General features: G+C 42.6%; 1 protein-coding gene across 1 annotated transcript in view; it reads right to left on the reverse strand.

Moving 5' to 3' along the window:
- Positions 1-14,724, reverse strand: part of LOC144688993 (tyrosine-protein kinase JAK2-like) — an 88,991-nt gene that overhangs the window by 16,143 nt on the left and 58,124 nt on the right. Inside the window, exons 11-16 of the mRNA XM_078556080.1 lie at positions 12,966-13,090; positions 7,962-8,093; positions 7,193-7,280; positions 4,578-4,711; positions 1,629-1,767; positions 956-1,107 (exon numbers count right to left, since the gene is read on the reverse strand). Of these exons, the coding sequence (XP_078412206.1) occupies positions 956-1,107; positions 1,629-1,767; positions 4,578-4,711; positions 7,193-7,280; positions 7,962-8,093; positions 12,966-13,090 (770 nt within the window). The remainder of the gene's footprint in view (positions 1-955; positions 1,108-1,628; positions 1,768-4,577; positions 4,712-7,192; positions 7,281-7,961; positions 8,094-12,965; positions 13,091-14,724) is intronic.

Genomic DNA, 14,724 nt, shown 5'->3' on the forward strand with positions numbered 1-14,724 from the left:
CTGGCCAACATTTATTACACAATAGATTATCCAGACATTATCGCATTGCTGTTTCTGGGATCTTGCTGTGTGCAAATTGCCTGTTGTATCTCATCCATTACAACAGTGACTAAACTTCAAAATGACTTCATTTACTGTAAAGCGCTTTGTGATAGCCTGAGACAGTGATAGGTGCTATATAAATGCAAGTCTTTAAACAAGTTAGGAATAGAGGTTCATTCATTGACCTTGGCAATCTTAGATTAAATCAGAAATGGAGAAAAATTAGCCGGGGTCCTGCTCCGAGTTTAATTTTCAGTGAGTCATGCCGGAATGTACATGTATGTAGATGTTGCATGAGGACATTATTCCTGTGATATCTCCTACAGTTAGGCAGCTACCAACATTCAATGATTACACTCGCATGGTGAATGATGTGTGGAATAGTACCCCAGCATGAACCAAGAGGAGAATGGAGACAATTTGTCAAAAAGGGTGAAATATAGGGGAGGACCAGAAAGACTGAGGAAACACTGCAGGAATAGTAACATTTACACACAATATTTTGCTATTCTCTGTAACATGCACAGGGGCTGCTATTCCCTTATAATATAACATAGGGTTAATGTTATTCCTTGTAATATGCAGTCTGTTATTCTATATAACGTAGAAAGTATCTGCTATTCTCTACATCATCCACAGGGGCCGCTATTCCCTATAACATAATGGGGTCTACTATTCCCAATAATTTATATAGGGTTTGTTATTTCCCTATAATATATAACATCTTGCTACACCATCTAATGTATACAAGAGTAGCTATTCTGAATTCTATGGCTGGTTTGGGATTTGGATTTAAAAGGAATTTCTGTTGTTGAATTCTCCCAGTGTTGCACAACATAATTCAATGCTACTGAATAGCTCCAGAACAAAACCTATTGAAATGTTGACCATCTAGAAGTGGATGGCTCCATACCCGTGTGGGCTCCATGCTGTAGAGAGGAAGGTCTCCTCCGCTGAATATCTCCCACAGTGTTGTCCCAAAACTCCACTTGTCCGATTCTAGAGCCAGATGGTTGGGTTCGTCAATGCACTCGGGAGCAGCCCAGGGAATCCTGTCAATTCGTACTGCAGGAAAAGCACCGTCATATATCAGCCTCACATTTAGCAATGAACTTTTTTCCAAAACGACACGACCTCCACCAGCTAGGAAACCAGATTCGCCAGGTGCATGGGAGCACCACCACTCCCAAGTTCCCCTCTGAATCGAGCACCATCCCAACTTGGACAGAGATCAGCCATTCCTTCATTGCTGGGTCAGGATCCCAGAACTCTGTACCTAGCAACACAACGGGAGCACATTCACCACATGAGCTGTAGCAGTTCAAGAAGAACGCCCACCATCTCCTTTTCGAGGGCCATTAGGGATGGGCAATAAATGCCAATCTTGCCGGCAACAATTCCCACATCCAGGCATGAATTTGCTTCTAAAAGGGGCATCAACACACGCCTGTCATATTGACTGGGTGTGTTTAATATTCTTTTCCCTGGAATTTCCCCACCATTGATGGACAATCTCTTCCCCGCCAAAATAAAAAATAACCTATTCACTGATCTGAATTTCATGCCAATCTCCCTCGTCCTCTTACCTTCGATTGGCAGGATTGTGATGCTGACCCCTGGGTCACTCAGCTTGATAAATGGAGGAATCCCAGTCATTGCGTCTCCTTCGCGTGTCAGCAGGACGTTCTTGGCACAGATGTTGCCATGGACAATGTGCTTGTCCTCCTGCAAAGGAGAGAGCCTCGCGTTAAAAGGAGCGTCAGCATTGGGTAGGAGCTGAACTTAGTTGGGTTGGTGAAGGATAATCTTGACAATCTAATGATTCTTCAGAGAGGGAGATTTCGGAGGGTTATATAAACAAGACAGAAGGAAGAACCTGCATTGGTATTTTCAGATAGTAGAACCATCGAAAAATTAAGGCACAGAAAGAGGTCATTCAGTCCATCGTGGCTGCGCTGGCTGGAAAAAGAACTATCCGGCCGTTCTAATCCCACCTTCCAGCACCTGGTCTGTAATCTTGCAGGTTACAGTGCTTTACGTGCAGATCCAGGTACCTTTTAAATGACTTGAGGGTTTCTGTCTCCATTACCAAACCAGGCAGGGCAGCGAATTCCAGATGCCCACCATCTATGGGTGAAGTTTTTCTTCATGTCTCCTCTAATCCTCCCACCAATCACGTTAAATCTGTGCCGCCTGGAAATTGACTTCTCCACTAGGGGAAACAGGTCTTTCCTGTTTACCCTATCTAGATCCCTCATAATTAAATTAAGTCTCAATTATGTCACCTCTCAGCCTCCTCTGTTCTAAGGAAAACAACCCCAGCCTATCCAATCTTTCCTCACAGCTGCAATTTTCAAGCCCTGGCAACATTGTTGTAAATCTCCTCTGTACTCTCTCCAGAGCAATTATGTCCTTCCTGTAATGTGGTGACCAGAACTGTACACAAAATTCCAGCTGTGGCCTAACCAGCGTTTTATGCAGTTCCAGCATTATATCCCTGCTTTTGTAATCAATACCTCATCAAATAAAGGAAAGCATCCCATATGCTTTCTTCACCACCTTATCCACCTTTCCTGCCACCTTCAGGGATGTGTGGACATGCACTACAAGGCCTCTCACTTCCTCTACCCCTCTCAATATCCTCCTGTTTATTATGTATTCCCTTGCTTTGTTTGCCCTCCCCATTGCATTACCTCACACTTCTCTGGATTGAATCCCATTTGCCACTTTTTCCACCCACTCAACCAAATCATTCTGGAGACAACAGTTATCCTCTTCACAATCAACTACACGGCCAATTTTTGTGTCATCTGCAAATTTCCCAATCATGCCTCCCACATTTAGGTCCAAATCATTAATATGTACAACAAACAGCAAGGGCCCCAACACTGAGCCCTGTGGAACGCCAGTGGAAACTGTTTTCCATTCACAAAAACATCTGTTGACCATGACCCTTTGTTTCCTGTCACCTGAGCCAATTTTAGATCCAGCTCGCCACCTTCCCTCAAATCCCATGGGCTTTTACTTTTCTGACCAGCCTGCCATGTGGGACCTTGTTAAATGCCTTACTAAAATCCATATGGACAACATCCACTGCACTACCCTCATCAATCCTCCTTGTTACTTCCTCAAAAAATTTGATTAAACTAGTAAGACATGACCTTAGCCCAGGACTACAGGTGATGGGAAAATACAGGACAGATGCCCAGTATTTCTTCACTCGGAGCGGTGATCCATGGTAGGGAAAGATTCTTAAGGAAGGGAGGCTCAGCCCTGGACCACTTGATCAAGTAGCTGGGTGCTTGAATGTGGAAACAGTAGGGTTTGGTATTCCGGAGGAGGAGATCAAATGGATCCAAGGGTCTACTTTATCCAAACCACCCTTCTGATATCAGTGACCTACTTGGTAATAATCAACCTAAGTGGATAAATTTAGTAATATAGAATCATTGAATAGTACTGCACAGGGGACAACCGTTTGGCACAGCCTGTGCTGGATCTTAAGGGCAATCCAGTTAATTCTACTCCCCCTTTCCCCCCCCACCCCCTCCCCCACCCCATATCCCAGCAATTTTTTCTCGTTAAAGTATTTATCCAATTCCATTTTGAAGGTTACTATTGAATCTGTATCACCGCTCTGTCAGTGCATTCCAAATCTAATCACGCATTCCACATGTTATCTTGTGTTCTTTTGCCAATGACCTTGAATCTTCTCTCTCTGGTTAACATCCACTTGGGCCAGTCAAACAGTTTCTCTTTATTTATTCTCCCTAAATCCTTTGTGGTTTTAAACATCTCCATTGAGTCTCCTCAGAGCTTTCTCTGCTTAAGTCCAAAATAACGCCAATGCTATCAAAGTCATCAGTGACCAGGTGACATGCATTCTTTTATTTATTCTTTATCATTTGGTGTAATTTTGCATTTAAGTTGCGTTTGAGATACACCTGCCTGGGAAGATTGAAGAGCAGTTGCCCCCAGAAGTCTCCAATATAATTCTAGACTCAATGTGTAGAGGGCAGATGAGGCTAGCAGCTGTCAATTATTCGGGGCTGTATTTTTTCCTTCTCTTCCTCAGGAGCATTTTTCTCACCTCAAAACTGCATCTTTCCAACTTCTTCCATCTCCCTATCCCTACTCATTCATTACTAGCACACAGGAAGGCCGTGCCATTCCTTCCTCCTACAAACTATAAACTTCCTGTCAACTTACTGCTTCTCCATAAAGAAAGAACTTCCATTTATATAGCGCCTTTCACAGCATCCCATACTGAATTACTTATCCAGCCGCAAATGGCTTTGTTGCTCATCTCTTTTGCTCGGGGCTCATGCAAACCATTGTGGCCACCGGGGAGGGGAGATTTTTCAAGCCAGCAGCCAACAGTGGAATTGGACCCAATGTTAGAGATATAAGAATGGTGCATTAAACCTAAGCCCAATGGGCAACAAGATAGCTCACAGTAGTTTGGAAGCAGAACTGCGAGCAGTAGATCCCGCAATGCGTTATATGACTGCTTCTGTACAACATGCAACACGTACCAGAAAATTCATGGCATAGGCAAGCTGCTTGGCAACTTCCAGCTTCCAGCTGATGTTGACACAGTTTTTGTTTCTATTCTTTTTTAAGTACATGTCCAGGGCTCCGTACTTCACGTACTCCTGCACCATGATGTCTGTAAAGCAAAAGGGAGCAAATTTAAGGGACATAAGTCACCTGGAGAACGCCTGAAGGATGTTTAATATTTGAAGGAAGTGTAAAATGGGTGTTTTTATAACTGAACGTGTTCTCTTTCCACCAATATCACCCATTGTCATTTAAGAACATAGGAACAGGAGGAGATCATTTAACCCCTTGTGCCTGTTCCACCATTCAATGAGATCTTGGCTGATCTGTGATCGAACTCCATGTACCCATCTTTATCCCATATCCCTTAATACTTTTGGTTAACAAAAATCTATCAATCTCAGGTTTAACTTTTAAAAACCGATCTAGCATCAATTGTCGTTTGCAGAAGAGAGTTCCAAAGTTCTACACCTGTTGTGTGAAGAAGTGTTTCCTGATTTCACTCCTGAAGGTCTGGCTTTAATATGTTGACTATGTCCCCTAGTCACAGACTCCTCGTTGTGTATTTTATGTGCCTCATAGCCACGCAGAGATGATAGACAAGCTTCTGTGTGTGTAACAGGGATTTTATTCAATGCTTTAAAATGTCTACTCCATGCTTCTAGCAACTAGCTTCCAGCTCCTTCCTCAGCTTTGTTTGCTTTTCTGAGTCACCACACCCAGGCTTAACTAATCACACACAGTGAGCAGACAACAGTCAACAGACAACATAATCAAACGCCGAACAATTGAACACTGCACTCCTCAACCAGTGGAAATATTTTTTCTCTATCTACCCCTTCTGTTCCCCTTAATATCCTGAAAATGTCAATCAAATGGCCCCTAAGACTTCTAAATTCAAGGGAATACAGCCCTAGTTTCTGTCATCTCTCCTTGTAATTTAACGCTTGAAGTCCAGGTGTCATTCTGGTAAATCTACACCGCATTCCCTCCAAGGCCAATATTTCCTTCTTAAGGTGTGATTCTCAGAACTGCTCACAGTTCACCAGATGTGGTCTAACCAGAGCATTGTAAAGCTGAATCATAATGTTAACCCCTTGTATTTTAGTTCTCTAGATAAAGCCAGCATCCCATGAGTCCTAACAATAGCCACACTGCTAGATTGCATTTATATGGTACCTTTAATGTTGCTAAAAGCCCCAAGGCATTTCACAGGAGTGTTATCAGGCAAAATTTGACACTGAGCCACATAATGAATTATTAAGGCAGGTGACAAAAAGGATCACAGAAGAAGGTTTTAATGAATGTGTTTAAAGGAGAGAGAGGAGAGGTTTAGGGAGGGGATTTAAAAAAAAATATTTATTCATTCACAGGATAAGCATCATTGGCAAGGCCAGCATTTATTGCCCAAGTCTAAGCTTTGAGTGCATTAATGTGAGGGGTGACAATGTTAGGGAAGGTGAGATGGTGGCGTAGTGGAGATATCACTGCACTAGTATTTCCAGGCCCCAGGCTAACGCTCTGGGGACACGGGTTGATATTCCACCACAGCAGCAATTAATTAATAAATCTGGAATTGAAAACTAGACTCAGTAATGGTGACCTTGAAACTATCATCAATTGCTCAAAAAACCCACTTGGTCCTTTAGGGAAGGAAATCTGCCATCCTTACCTGGTCTGGCCTACATGTGACTCCAGACTCACAGCAACCTCTTTCGAGTTATCAACAGTCACAGATTGCAACCCTTTTGGGTACAATCACAGTTCTTGGTTTCCAGGAGTGGGACATGAACCCACAACCCTCTGATTCAAAGGTGAGGGTGCTATGGACTGAGCCACAGCCGACACCTCTAGACTCACAGCAATGTGGTTGACTCTTAACTGCCCTCTGAAATGGCAATTAGGGATAGCCAACAAAAACTGGCCTTGCCAGTGACACCCACATACCATGAATGAATTTTAAAAAAGTTAATGAAATTTGTGAGCTATAAGAGTTGGACAGTACAATAAATGAAGGGAAGGCAGATTTGTGACTAAATATACCAGTCCTCTGGATGTGACAGCTGGTAAAGTAATGATACCAGTGTGCACGTGCCAATCCAACACCTGATTCCACTTTTTTCCCTTATTCTCATTAAGAGTCGCAGTTGCGGCTTGCAGGTTTTACATTTGAAAATTCCCCGCTCTTTTGGCTTCGATCGTGCAGCTTAAAACCAATGAAGGTTGACTTTAATAGAACAGTTTGATCGATTATACAATCTGAGATGAACAAGGATGAAAATGGCAGAGCAAGAAAGGAAAGTAAGATGACAAACTCTGCCAGAAATAGCCGGGGTTGTTTAATGCCACAGCCGGCACCTCGGATTGACAACCTTGATGATGGCAAACGATTACCGCAGGATAACCTACACGAATGTTGAAATGGGCTTGTGGGAATGAATGGACTCCTCCTGTTCCCGTGTCACAGCACAGTGTGTTACAATGAGGACTTCTTACTCATTCACGTTTTAAAATAATTGAAAATGTTGGCCGCTGGAAAAAGATGCAAGAGGGAAATTCAGTCAGGCACCATGAAAATCGCAGGACTTACTTTCTTCGCTAACTGCGCAGATTCCATAAACCAGGATGAGATGCTTGTGGGAAATTTGACTCATTACACTCGCTGCCTCAAAGAATGACTGCAAGTGTAAAAAGAGTTCAGGTTTAAACAATGGATGTAGCACAATACTGTAGTTATAGTAACAGAGATAAAACCCTCGGATCTCCTGCAGCCTCTTCCAAATGTTGCATTTCTCTGATTCTGGCCTTCCATGCAACAACCCTGCCTCCCCCAACCCAAACCTTGTAATCTCTGGAAGTCCTTCCCTAAACATCTGTGGCTTTCCACCTTTTTCTGCTCCTTTACTTCTCAAAACCCATCTTGGGCCAAGCTTTTGGCCATCAATCTTCCCCCTTCAATATCTCTTTCCCTCCCATCTCGTTGTGAAGTGCCCATGATTCTATGATCATAGGAAGCGACCTTGGAGGAAGAAAAAAACCATTCAGCCTCTTAGCCATCCCACCATTCAATGAAATCATGTCTGATCTATATTTTAACTCTATTGATTCAATTGGCCTTAATACCCTTCCAAAAGTGTATTGATTTCAGTTTTCATTTAGCCCGCAGTTTCAAAATCTTTTTGGGGGAGCAAGTTCCAGATATTCACTAATCCTGACATCACCCTCTGAACAGCTGAGCTCTAATTTTAAAGATGTATCCCCCTTATTCTGGACACTTCAATGAGTTCACCCATAATCTTCTAAATTCCACTAGCTGATGAGTGACCCTGTAGATCAGAATGGAATGATGATGGGATTACCTCAGAATAGTTCCTGTGTGTGTGATCCAGGACTTTCAGTAAAACATCCATCTGGTAAAAGTCACAATCCGCATTTCCCTTTCTTGTACCTTTGAAGATCTTCATAAAGGAGCCTTGACCTAGACTTTCACCCTGTTGTGATTGAAGCAAAGTCTAGCCATTAGTTCGAAGTGGCTTCCATTATAACATTGGGCACTGGCAAGCGGCAGCTCCCTGCACACCTGGGTACTCCCTTTCATGGAGCCAGCAAGGCAGCGCTATTTAGATGGGTGCATTCCTGCCCCTGATCACAGGTTAGAAACATACACGTTCAAAAGCACCTTCCAAACCCTGCGACCTCTACCACCTAGAAAGACAAGGGCAGCAGATGCCTGCAAGTTCCCCTCCAAGTCACTCACCATCCTGACTTGGAAATATATCGCCGCTCCTTCACTGTCACTGAGTCAAAATCCTGGAACTCCCTCCCTAATAGCACTGTGAGTGCATCTACACCACATGGACTGCAGCAGTTCAAGAGGGCAGCTCACCACCACCTAAAGGGCAATTAGGGATGAGTAATAAATGCTGGCCCAGCCAGTGGCGCCGACACCCCATGAACGAATAAAAGAAAACATCTCACCCAGGAGCAATGCTTCTTTCTACCAATTAATTCAGGTCCAAAGACCCACTTTTCTGTTTTCATTTCCTTTCCAAGTCCATATATATGACCTTTCTTTATTTCCTTAGAAGAAAAATGATGAGCTGTCCCAAGGATTCCCTAAACCAGGTTTCCCTTCCTGGCCCTGGATATTGTATCGATTGTGCTTGATAGTCCAAGTGTATTGAGGTGTACCCCAGTTTTGCTAAGGGCATGCGTGTCCCTATCAGTGATGGATTGGAGCAGTCAAGGATTAGTTGGGGGTGAGGGGGCTGACTAGACACTCCCTCTCTAACAGGTAGGCAAAAGTAACCAAACTCCCATAGCATGGGATAGAACAGCCAGGCCCCAGAAAGTGGCCCCATGGAATGAGGTGCGCACCCAACAATCTGACAGTCTCCAGCCTGGGACAACGTTGGAGGGCACTGCTGCTTAGATCTTTGCCAACAACGGAGGCATGGTACTACTTCTTCAACAAGAACTCCGAAAGAACTGACATAACCATAACAATACAGGCCATCGAGGTGGAAATGTAGGTTTACTGCATTTTTTTGAGAATTGACTTTGTGGACTGAAATATCAACCTCCCACATAATGTATTTACAAGTTCAAGGAGATGCTTCACAGCAACAGCCGATAGATAGTGTCTCATAATGAACGTTAAAACCAACAACATTGCTTCAGCCTCCTTGGGAATTGACGTCAGTGGAACTGCTAGGATCACTGCCCGCAGAATTCCTGGTCTTTCATGTCTGCTCATCAGCCATGAGCAAAACCTAGTATACATAATCAAATAAATGGTCCCTAGTACAAGCATTTTAAATATGGTTTGTTCCAAAAAAATATTAGTGTTGGTGATGACAATCCAAGCAGGCATCTGGTGTCATATTGCTTATGTTCCACAGATAGAGATTGTGTTATCAATAAGTTTAATTTAATCTCTAGGAACAGATTTCATGTCACTTTATGGCTCTAATTATTTATGTGGGATAATCCAAAGAGGTTCTATGTGAATGCAAAAGTTCTGTTCTTCTCAGAGTTAGGATGATGGAGCAGAAGAAAAGAGAAATTTTTCATTACTATAGCACCTTTCACATCCTCCAGATGTCCTAAAGTGCTTCACAGCCAATAAAGTGCTTTTGAAGCACAGTCACTGTTGTGATGTAGGAAACATGGCAGCCAATTTGCGCACAGGAAAACCCTACGTACAATGAGATGATAATGACAGGATAATTTGTTTTTAATGTGGTTAGTTGTGGGATAATTATCGACAGGAAAATGGACAGAATTCCCCTGCTCTTCTTCAAAATAGTGGGTGTGGGATCATTTATGCCTCGCTGAGGGAGCAGACAGTGCCTCAGTTTAACAGCTCGTCAGGATGAAAGTACCTCTGGAAGTGTTGTGCTCCCTTGGCACTGCACTGGGAATGTCAGCAAGCACCTCATTCATATTTATGGTATTTAAGTGAGGGGAGCATGCATCACGCGCCCTTGCCTTCTGCTCCTGATGGGCGCTGCCTGGGTACACATTGGCATTCTGAGCAACCTGACAAACCAGCTGCATCAGGACCTGGATGACTGATAACACACTGACTCTAGGATTCATACTATCTGGATCTCCTAACAGGCTCCCTCATTACACCTGTAACAGGCGCACTGCCTGCATTCTTCGCACTGTAACCGAAGAATGGGACAGGCAGACTGAATGTTACAATAGACTATGCAATGGAACTAGCTGACTGAGTGACAACGCAGAAACGTGTTGACATTTATAACGAGGACACTTGATACACCATGAGCAATGAGACCTATAACAACAAGGAGAATCTGCATTTATATAGCTCCTTAAACATACTTTAAAAAAAAAGTCCCAATGCACTTTACAGGAGTGTAATCAGTCAAAAAATTGACATAAGCAGGTGAATGATAAAGGTAGGTTTTAAGGAGCTTTGGGAATGAGGTAAAAATGTTTAGAGAGCAAGATCCAGAACTTAGGGTGTGGGTGGCCGGAGCTTATCTTGAAGCAAGAATACAATGAACTATTTGTTGTATGTGCTTCCTCATTACATTCTCAACATGGTGAAACTAAAATCCATCATAGTATCATCTACAAGACTTGGAACTGTGTTTTAAAGTGATGCTTAACAGGAAAATATGTTCCTGTTTCATGTTACTTGTTTTATACTGGCACTGAAGTCATTTGTTCTCTGATATGCAGTCTTTATAACCCAATCTCTCCCTTGTCTGTAGAATGTTACTGTACAATTGGAGGTCATTTGGACCATCTTGTCTGCACCAACTCTTTGCCAGAGCAACATTAATCTAATCCCACAGCCCTTGTCCTCCCCGAGTCCAGAACCTTCCTCTGCATTAAATACCTAGCCAACTTTTCCCTAAAAGATGATTGCATGATTCTGCCTCAACCACGCTCCTTGAAGAGGAATTTCTTCACTCAAAGGGTGGAGAAGCTTTGGAATTCTCTATCCCAGAGGCTGTGGAGGCTCAGATATTGAGAATGCTCAAGACAGAGATTGATAGATTTCTAGATCTTAAAGATATGAAGGGATATGGGGATAGTGTGGGGAAAATGGCATTGAGGTAGATCAGCCATGGTCTAGTTGAATGGTGGAGCAGGCTTGAGGTGGCGCATGGCCTACTCCTGCTCCTATTTTCTATGTCCCTATTTCCCAAGTGACAAAGAAACCCATGGACCAACAACAACATCGCTCCAATAACAAACATTTCTCCTAATTCCTCCCCTCAGTTTAGTGACAGTTTTAAATCGATGACCACTCATTATTGGTTCTCCAAGCAGAGAAAATAGTCTTTCCCTAATTACTCCATCAAAACTCTTCAATATATACTCATCTTTTTCTATTTTATCAGTGCTATTATAGTCACTGTTCCTCTGGATGTTACTCTCTGCTAACTTTAAATTCCATACAAACTCCTTCCCCCTGGGTCAAAATCAAGACTTATCACACTGTTCAAATTAATTCTTTCACACATTGGCAAAGGTGTGCAACTCCTTGGCTCAGTGGGTAGCCCTCTTGTTGCTGAGTCAGGAGGCTGTGGGTTACTTGAGCACAGAATTTAGGTGGATGCTCCCACCGAGGGAGTGCAGCCTTTTGGATGTGATGTGCTCTCTCAGCTGGACATGGCACTGTTTGAAGGAGAGCAGGTGAGTTATCCCAGATGTCATGGGCCAATATTTGTCCCTCAATCAACAAAACAGATCATAGAACAATTACAGCACGCAAGGCCACTTGGCCCGTTGCAACCATGCAGGCTCTCTGCACGAGCAACTCTACCAGTCCCACTCCCTCGCCTTTTCCTCATAGCCCCACAAATTTTTCTCTTAACATAATTATCCAGCTCCCTTTTGAAGGCCATGATTAAATTTGCCTGGCAGTGCATTACAGATCCTAACCACTCGCTGCATAACAAAACAAATGTTCTTGTTGACCTTGCTTCTGTTTGTTATTCAGTTTGAATTATTTGGTTCGATCACATTGCTGCTATGGGAAATTTGCTCCTATGTTTCCTCCAACACAACAGTGACTACACTTCAAAAGGTATTTAATTGGCTGTAAGGTACTTTATAAATGCAAGTCATTCTATTATTGTTACTTTTTAATAATTGAGTTTGGCTCACCTAACCTGCATTTCTTGGAAACTGGGGTTGTGCAATCAATCAGGTACAAGACTTTCACTCCTGGGTTCAAATCCAGAACCACTTGATAAGATGAAAGACTTCTTTGCTTGTTGGCTGTACGAATTCTACAATGCAATGATTTTAAACAGTCTCCATCCAGTTCCGAGACCCAAGAAGCTATGGCACAAACTGGTTCCTAATTAGCCATTAATTTACAATCCCATGAAGAAGTCGGCAAATAAGGGATGAAGTAAGGCATCTTGAAGTATATTGTTCTGGCAGAGTAGAGGGAGCTTTCACTCTATCATTTACTGCCCTCCTCCTGCCCTGGGAGTGCCTGATTGCTGATGCTGGCTGCTGGAAATTGGAAAGCCCCTTCTCCTGCTTAAACATTCACCACCTTGACAGGCAACGAGATTTAAAAGGAAAACATTTCCAAGCTTGACATCACCTCATCCTTTCACTCTGAGTTGCATGTGCGCGTGTGTGAAATTACAATACCAGGTTGGCTACTTTCGTCGCCAAGTTAATGACTTGCACTCTTTTAATCTAAGTCAATTTCAGACACTCCCTTGTATGAAAGATTATTGATATGAAACATTAATTCTGCTTTACTCTCTCCAAAGACTTCCAGCATTTGCTGCTTTTATTTCAGATTCCCAGCATCCGCAGTATTTTGCTGATCCTCGTTTGCTCCACTCTCATTGACTCACCCAAGTCAGCTCTTCCTTCTTCACTTTGTGGAACATCATCTGATTGACATTCCTTCGCTGCATGGTCGGAGATGTGAGGAGGTCAGAAGAGCAGTTACTGCGTACGATAATCAAGTTGGATTTTTCTGGAAGGGGAGAGAAAGGGAAGACATTGATTGGGACTGGAGCAATAAGGGAATAGCCATCAGGGAAGATAATCTGCTCGGACAGTTTGCCTGTTATAGAAGCTGCTTGATTTTCATCCAGATCCCCTCTGTCAGTTTATCATGGAGACTTTGATTAAAACCCATTTTATTCTCGCTTGGACCTGATTTTCTCACTCATTGTAGAAACCAAAGAACCTCATCTTAACATAACACCATCCTGAAATTCTAAATGGAACACCAATGGAAAGATCTCATGTACTGTTTTATTGCCTGTAGAACTATCATCCAGACAGTTTTGCTACTGTTAGAGAAATGAATAGAAACTTCATGAAAAGTAGTTGAGATTACTAGTTCAGTATTGTGACTATGACCATAATGGTGAGGACTTAGGCTGGGATGTCAGGTTCATGGTATATAATGGTTTCGATGGTGATGTTTCAACTATTAAAATAATTGGTTAGGCCACAGTTTGGACACTGTAATCAGTTTTAGGTGCCTCCCTTTAGGAAGGACATGATGGAGAGGGTACAAGATAGTTGGATGGAGCTAAGTGGCCAGCTGTTGCTCAGCAGTAGTATTGTCACCCATGTCATTAAGGCTTGAGTTCAAATTCTAAGAGAGACACAACCTAGGCTGATACTCTAGTGCACTGTCGGACATGCCATCTTTCAGCTGATGTTAAACCGACATCCTGGCTGCCCACTCGGCCAACAAAGTTCGGATGAAGTGTAGTCACTTTCATAATGTAGGCAACATGGCAGCCTATTTGCGCACAGCAAGAACCCAAATTGCAAGGCGATGATCTTATGGCACTACTTCAAAGAAAAGAGGGGAACTCTCCCATTGTTCTGCCAATTGTCATCCTTCATCAAAATCACAAAAATGGATGATCACATTGCTGTTTGTGGGATCTTGCTGTATGAAAATTGGCTGCCATGTTTTCTGCTTTACAACAGTGACTACACTTCAAAATTGCTTCACCGGCAGTAAAGCGCTTTGGGATGTCCTGAGGTCATGAAAGGGACTATATATATATATATATATATATGCAAGTACTATATAAATGCAAGTATATAAATAATAAATATATAAATGAAAGTATATAAATAATGACCATATAAATACGTGCTTTCTTTCACTGAGACAGTATTAGGAATGAAAGGCTTTAGTTGTGAGTTACTAGAAAAACTGAGGCTTATTTTATTAGTCAAAAAAAGGTTAGGTGGAGATCTGTTAGTGTTTCAAAACCATAAGGAGCTTAGATCAGGCAAACTGGGAAACCTGTTGCCACTGATCAATGAGTTAGCAAGCAGAGGGAGTAAATTTAAGATCACCAAAACTACAAGAAATGTGTGAGAAAGGTGTGCTTTATGACCAAAGGTTGTTTGTATGTAAAGTGCTATCGCAGAGTTAGTGGCAATCAGCAGAATACTTTAAATAGAAGTAGGATTAACATTTAAAAAGAAAATTTAGAAAAATATAGAGTAATGCGAAGTTAATGAGACTAAGTGCTTAGCTCTTACAGAGAGCCAGCACAGGGCTTGATGGGTCAAATGGCCTCCTTCTACACTAAAATTCTTCGATTCTGTAAAGCCTCTCCCAGTCTCCACCAC

This window comes from Cetorhinus maximus, chromosome 13, assembly GCF_964194155.1.
Source record: "Cetorhinus maximus chromosome 13, sCetMax3.hap1.1, whole genome shotgun sequence".
Classification (NCBI taxonomy): Eukaryota; Metazoa; Chordata; class Chondrichthyes; order Lamniformes; family Cetorhinidae; genus Cetorhinus; species Cetorhinus maximus.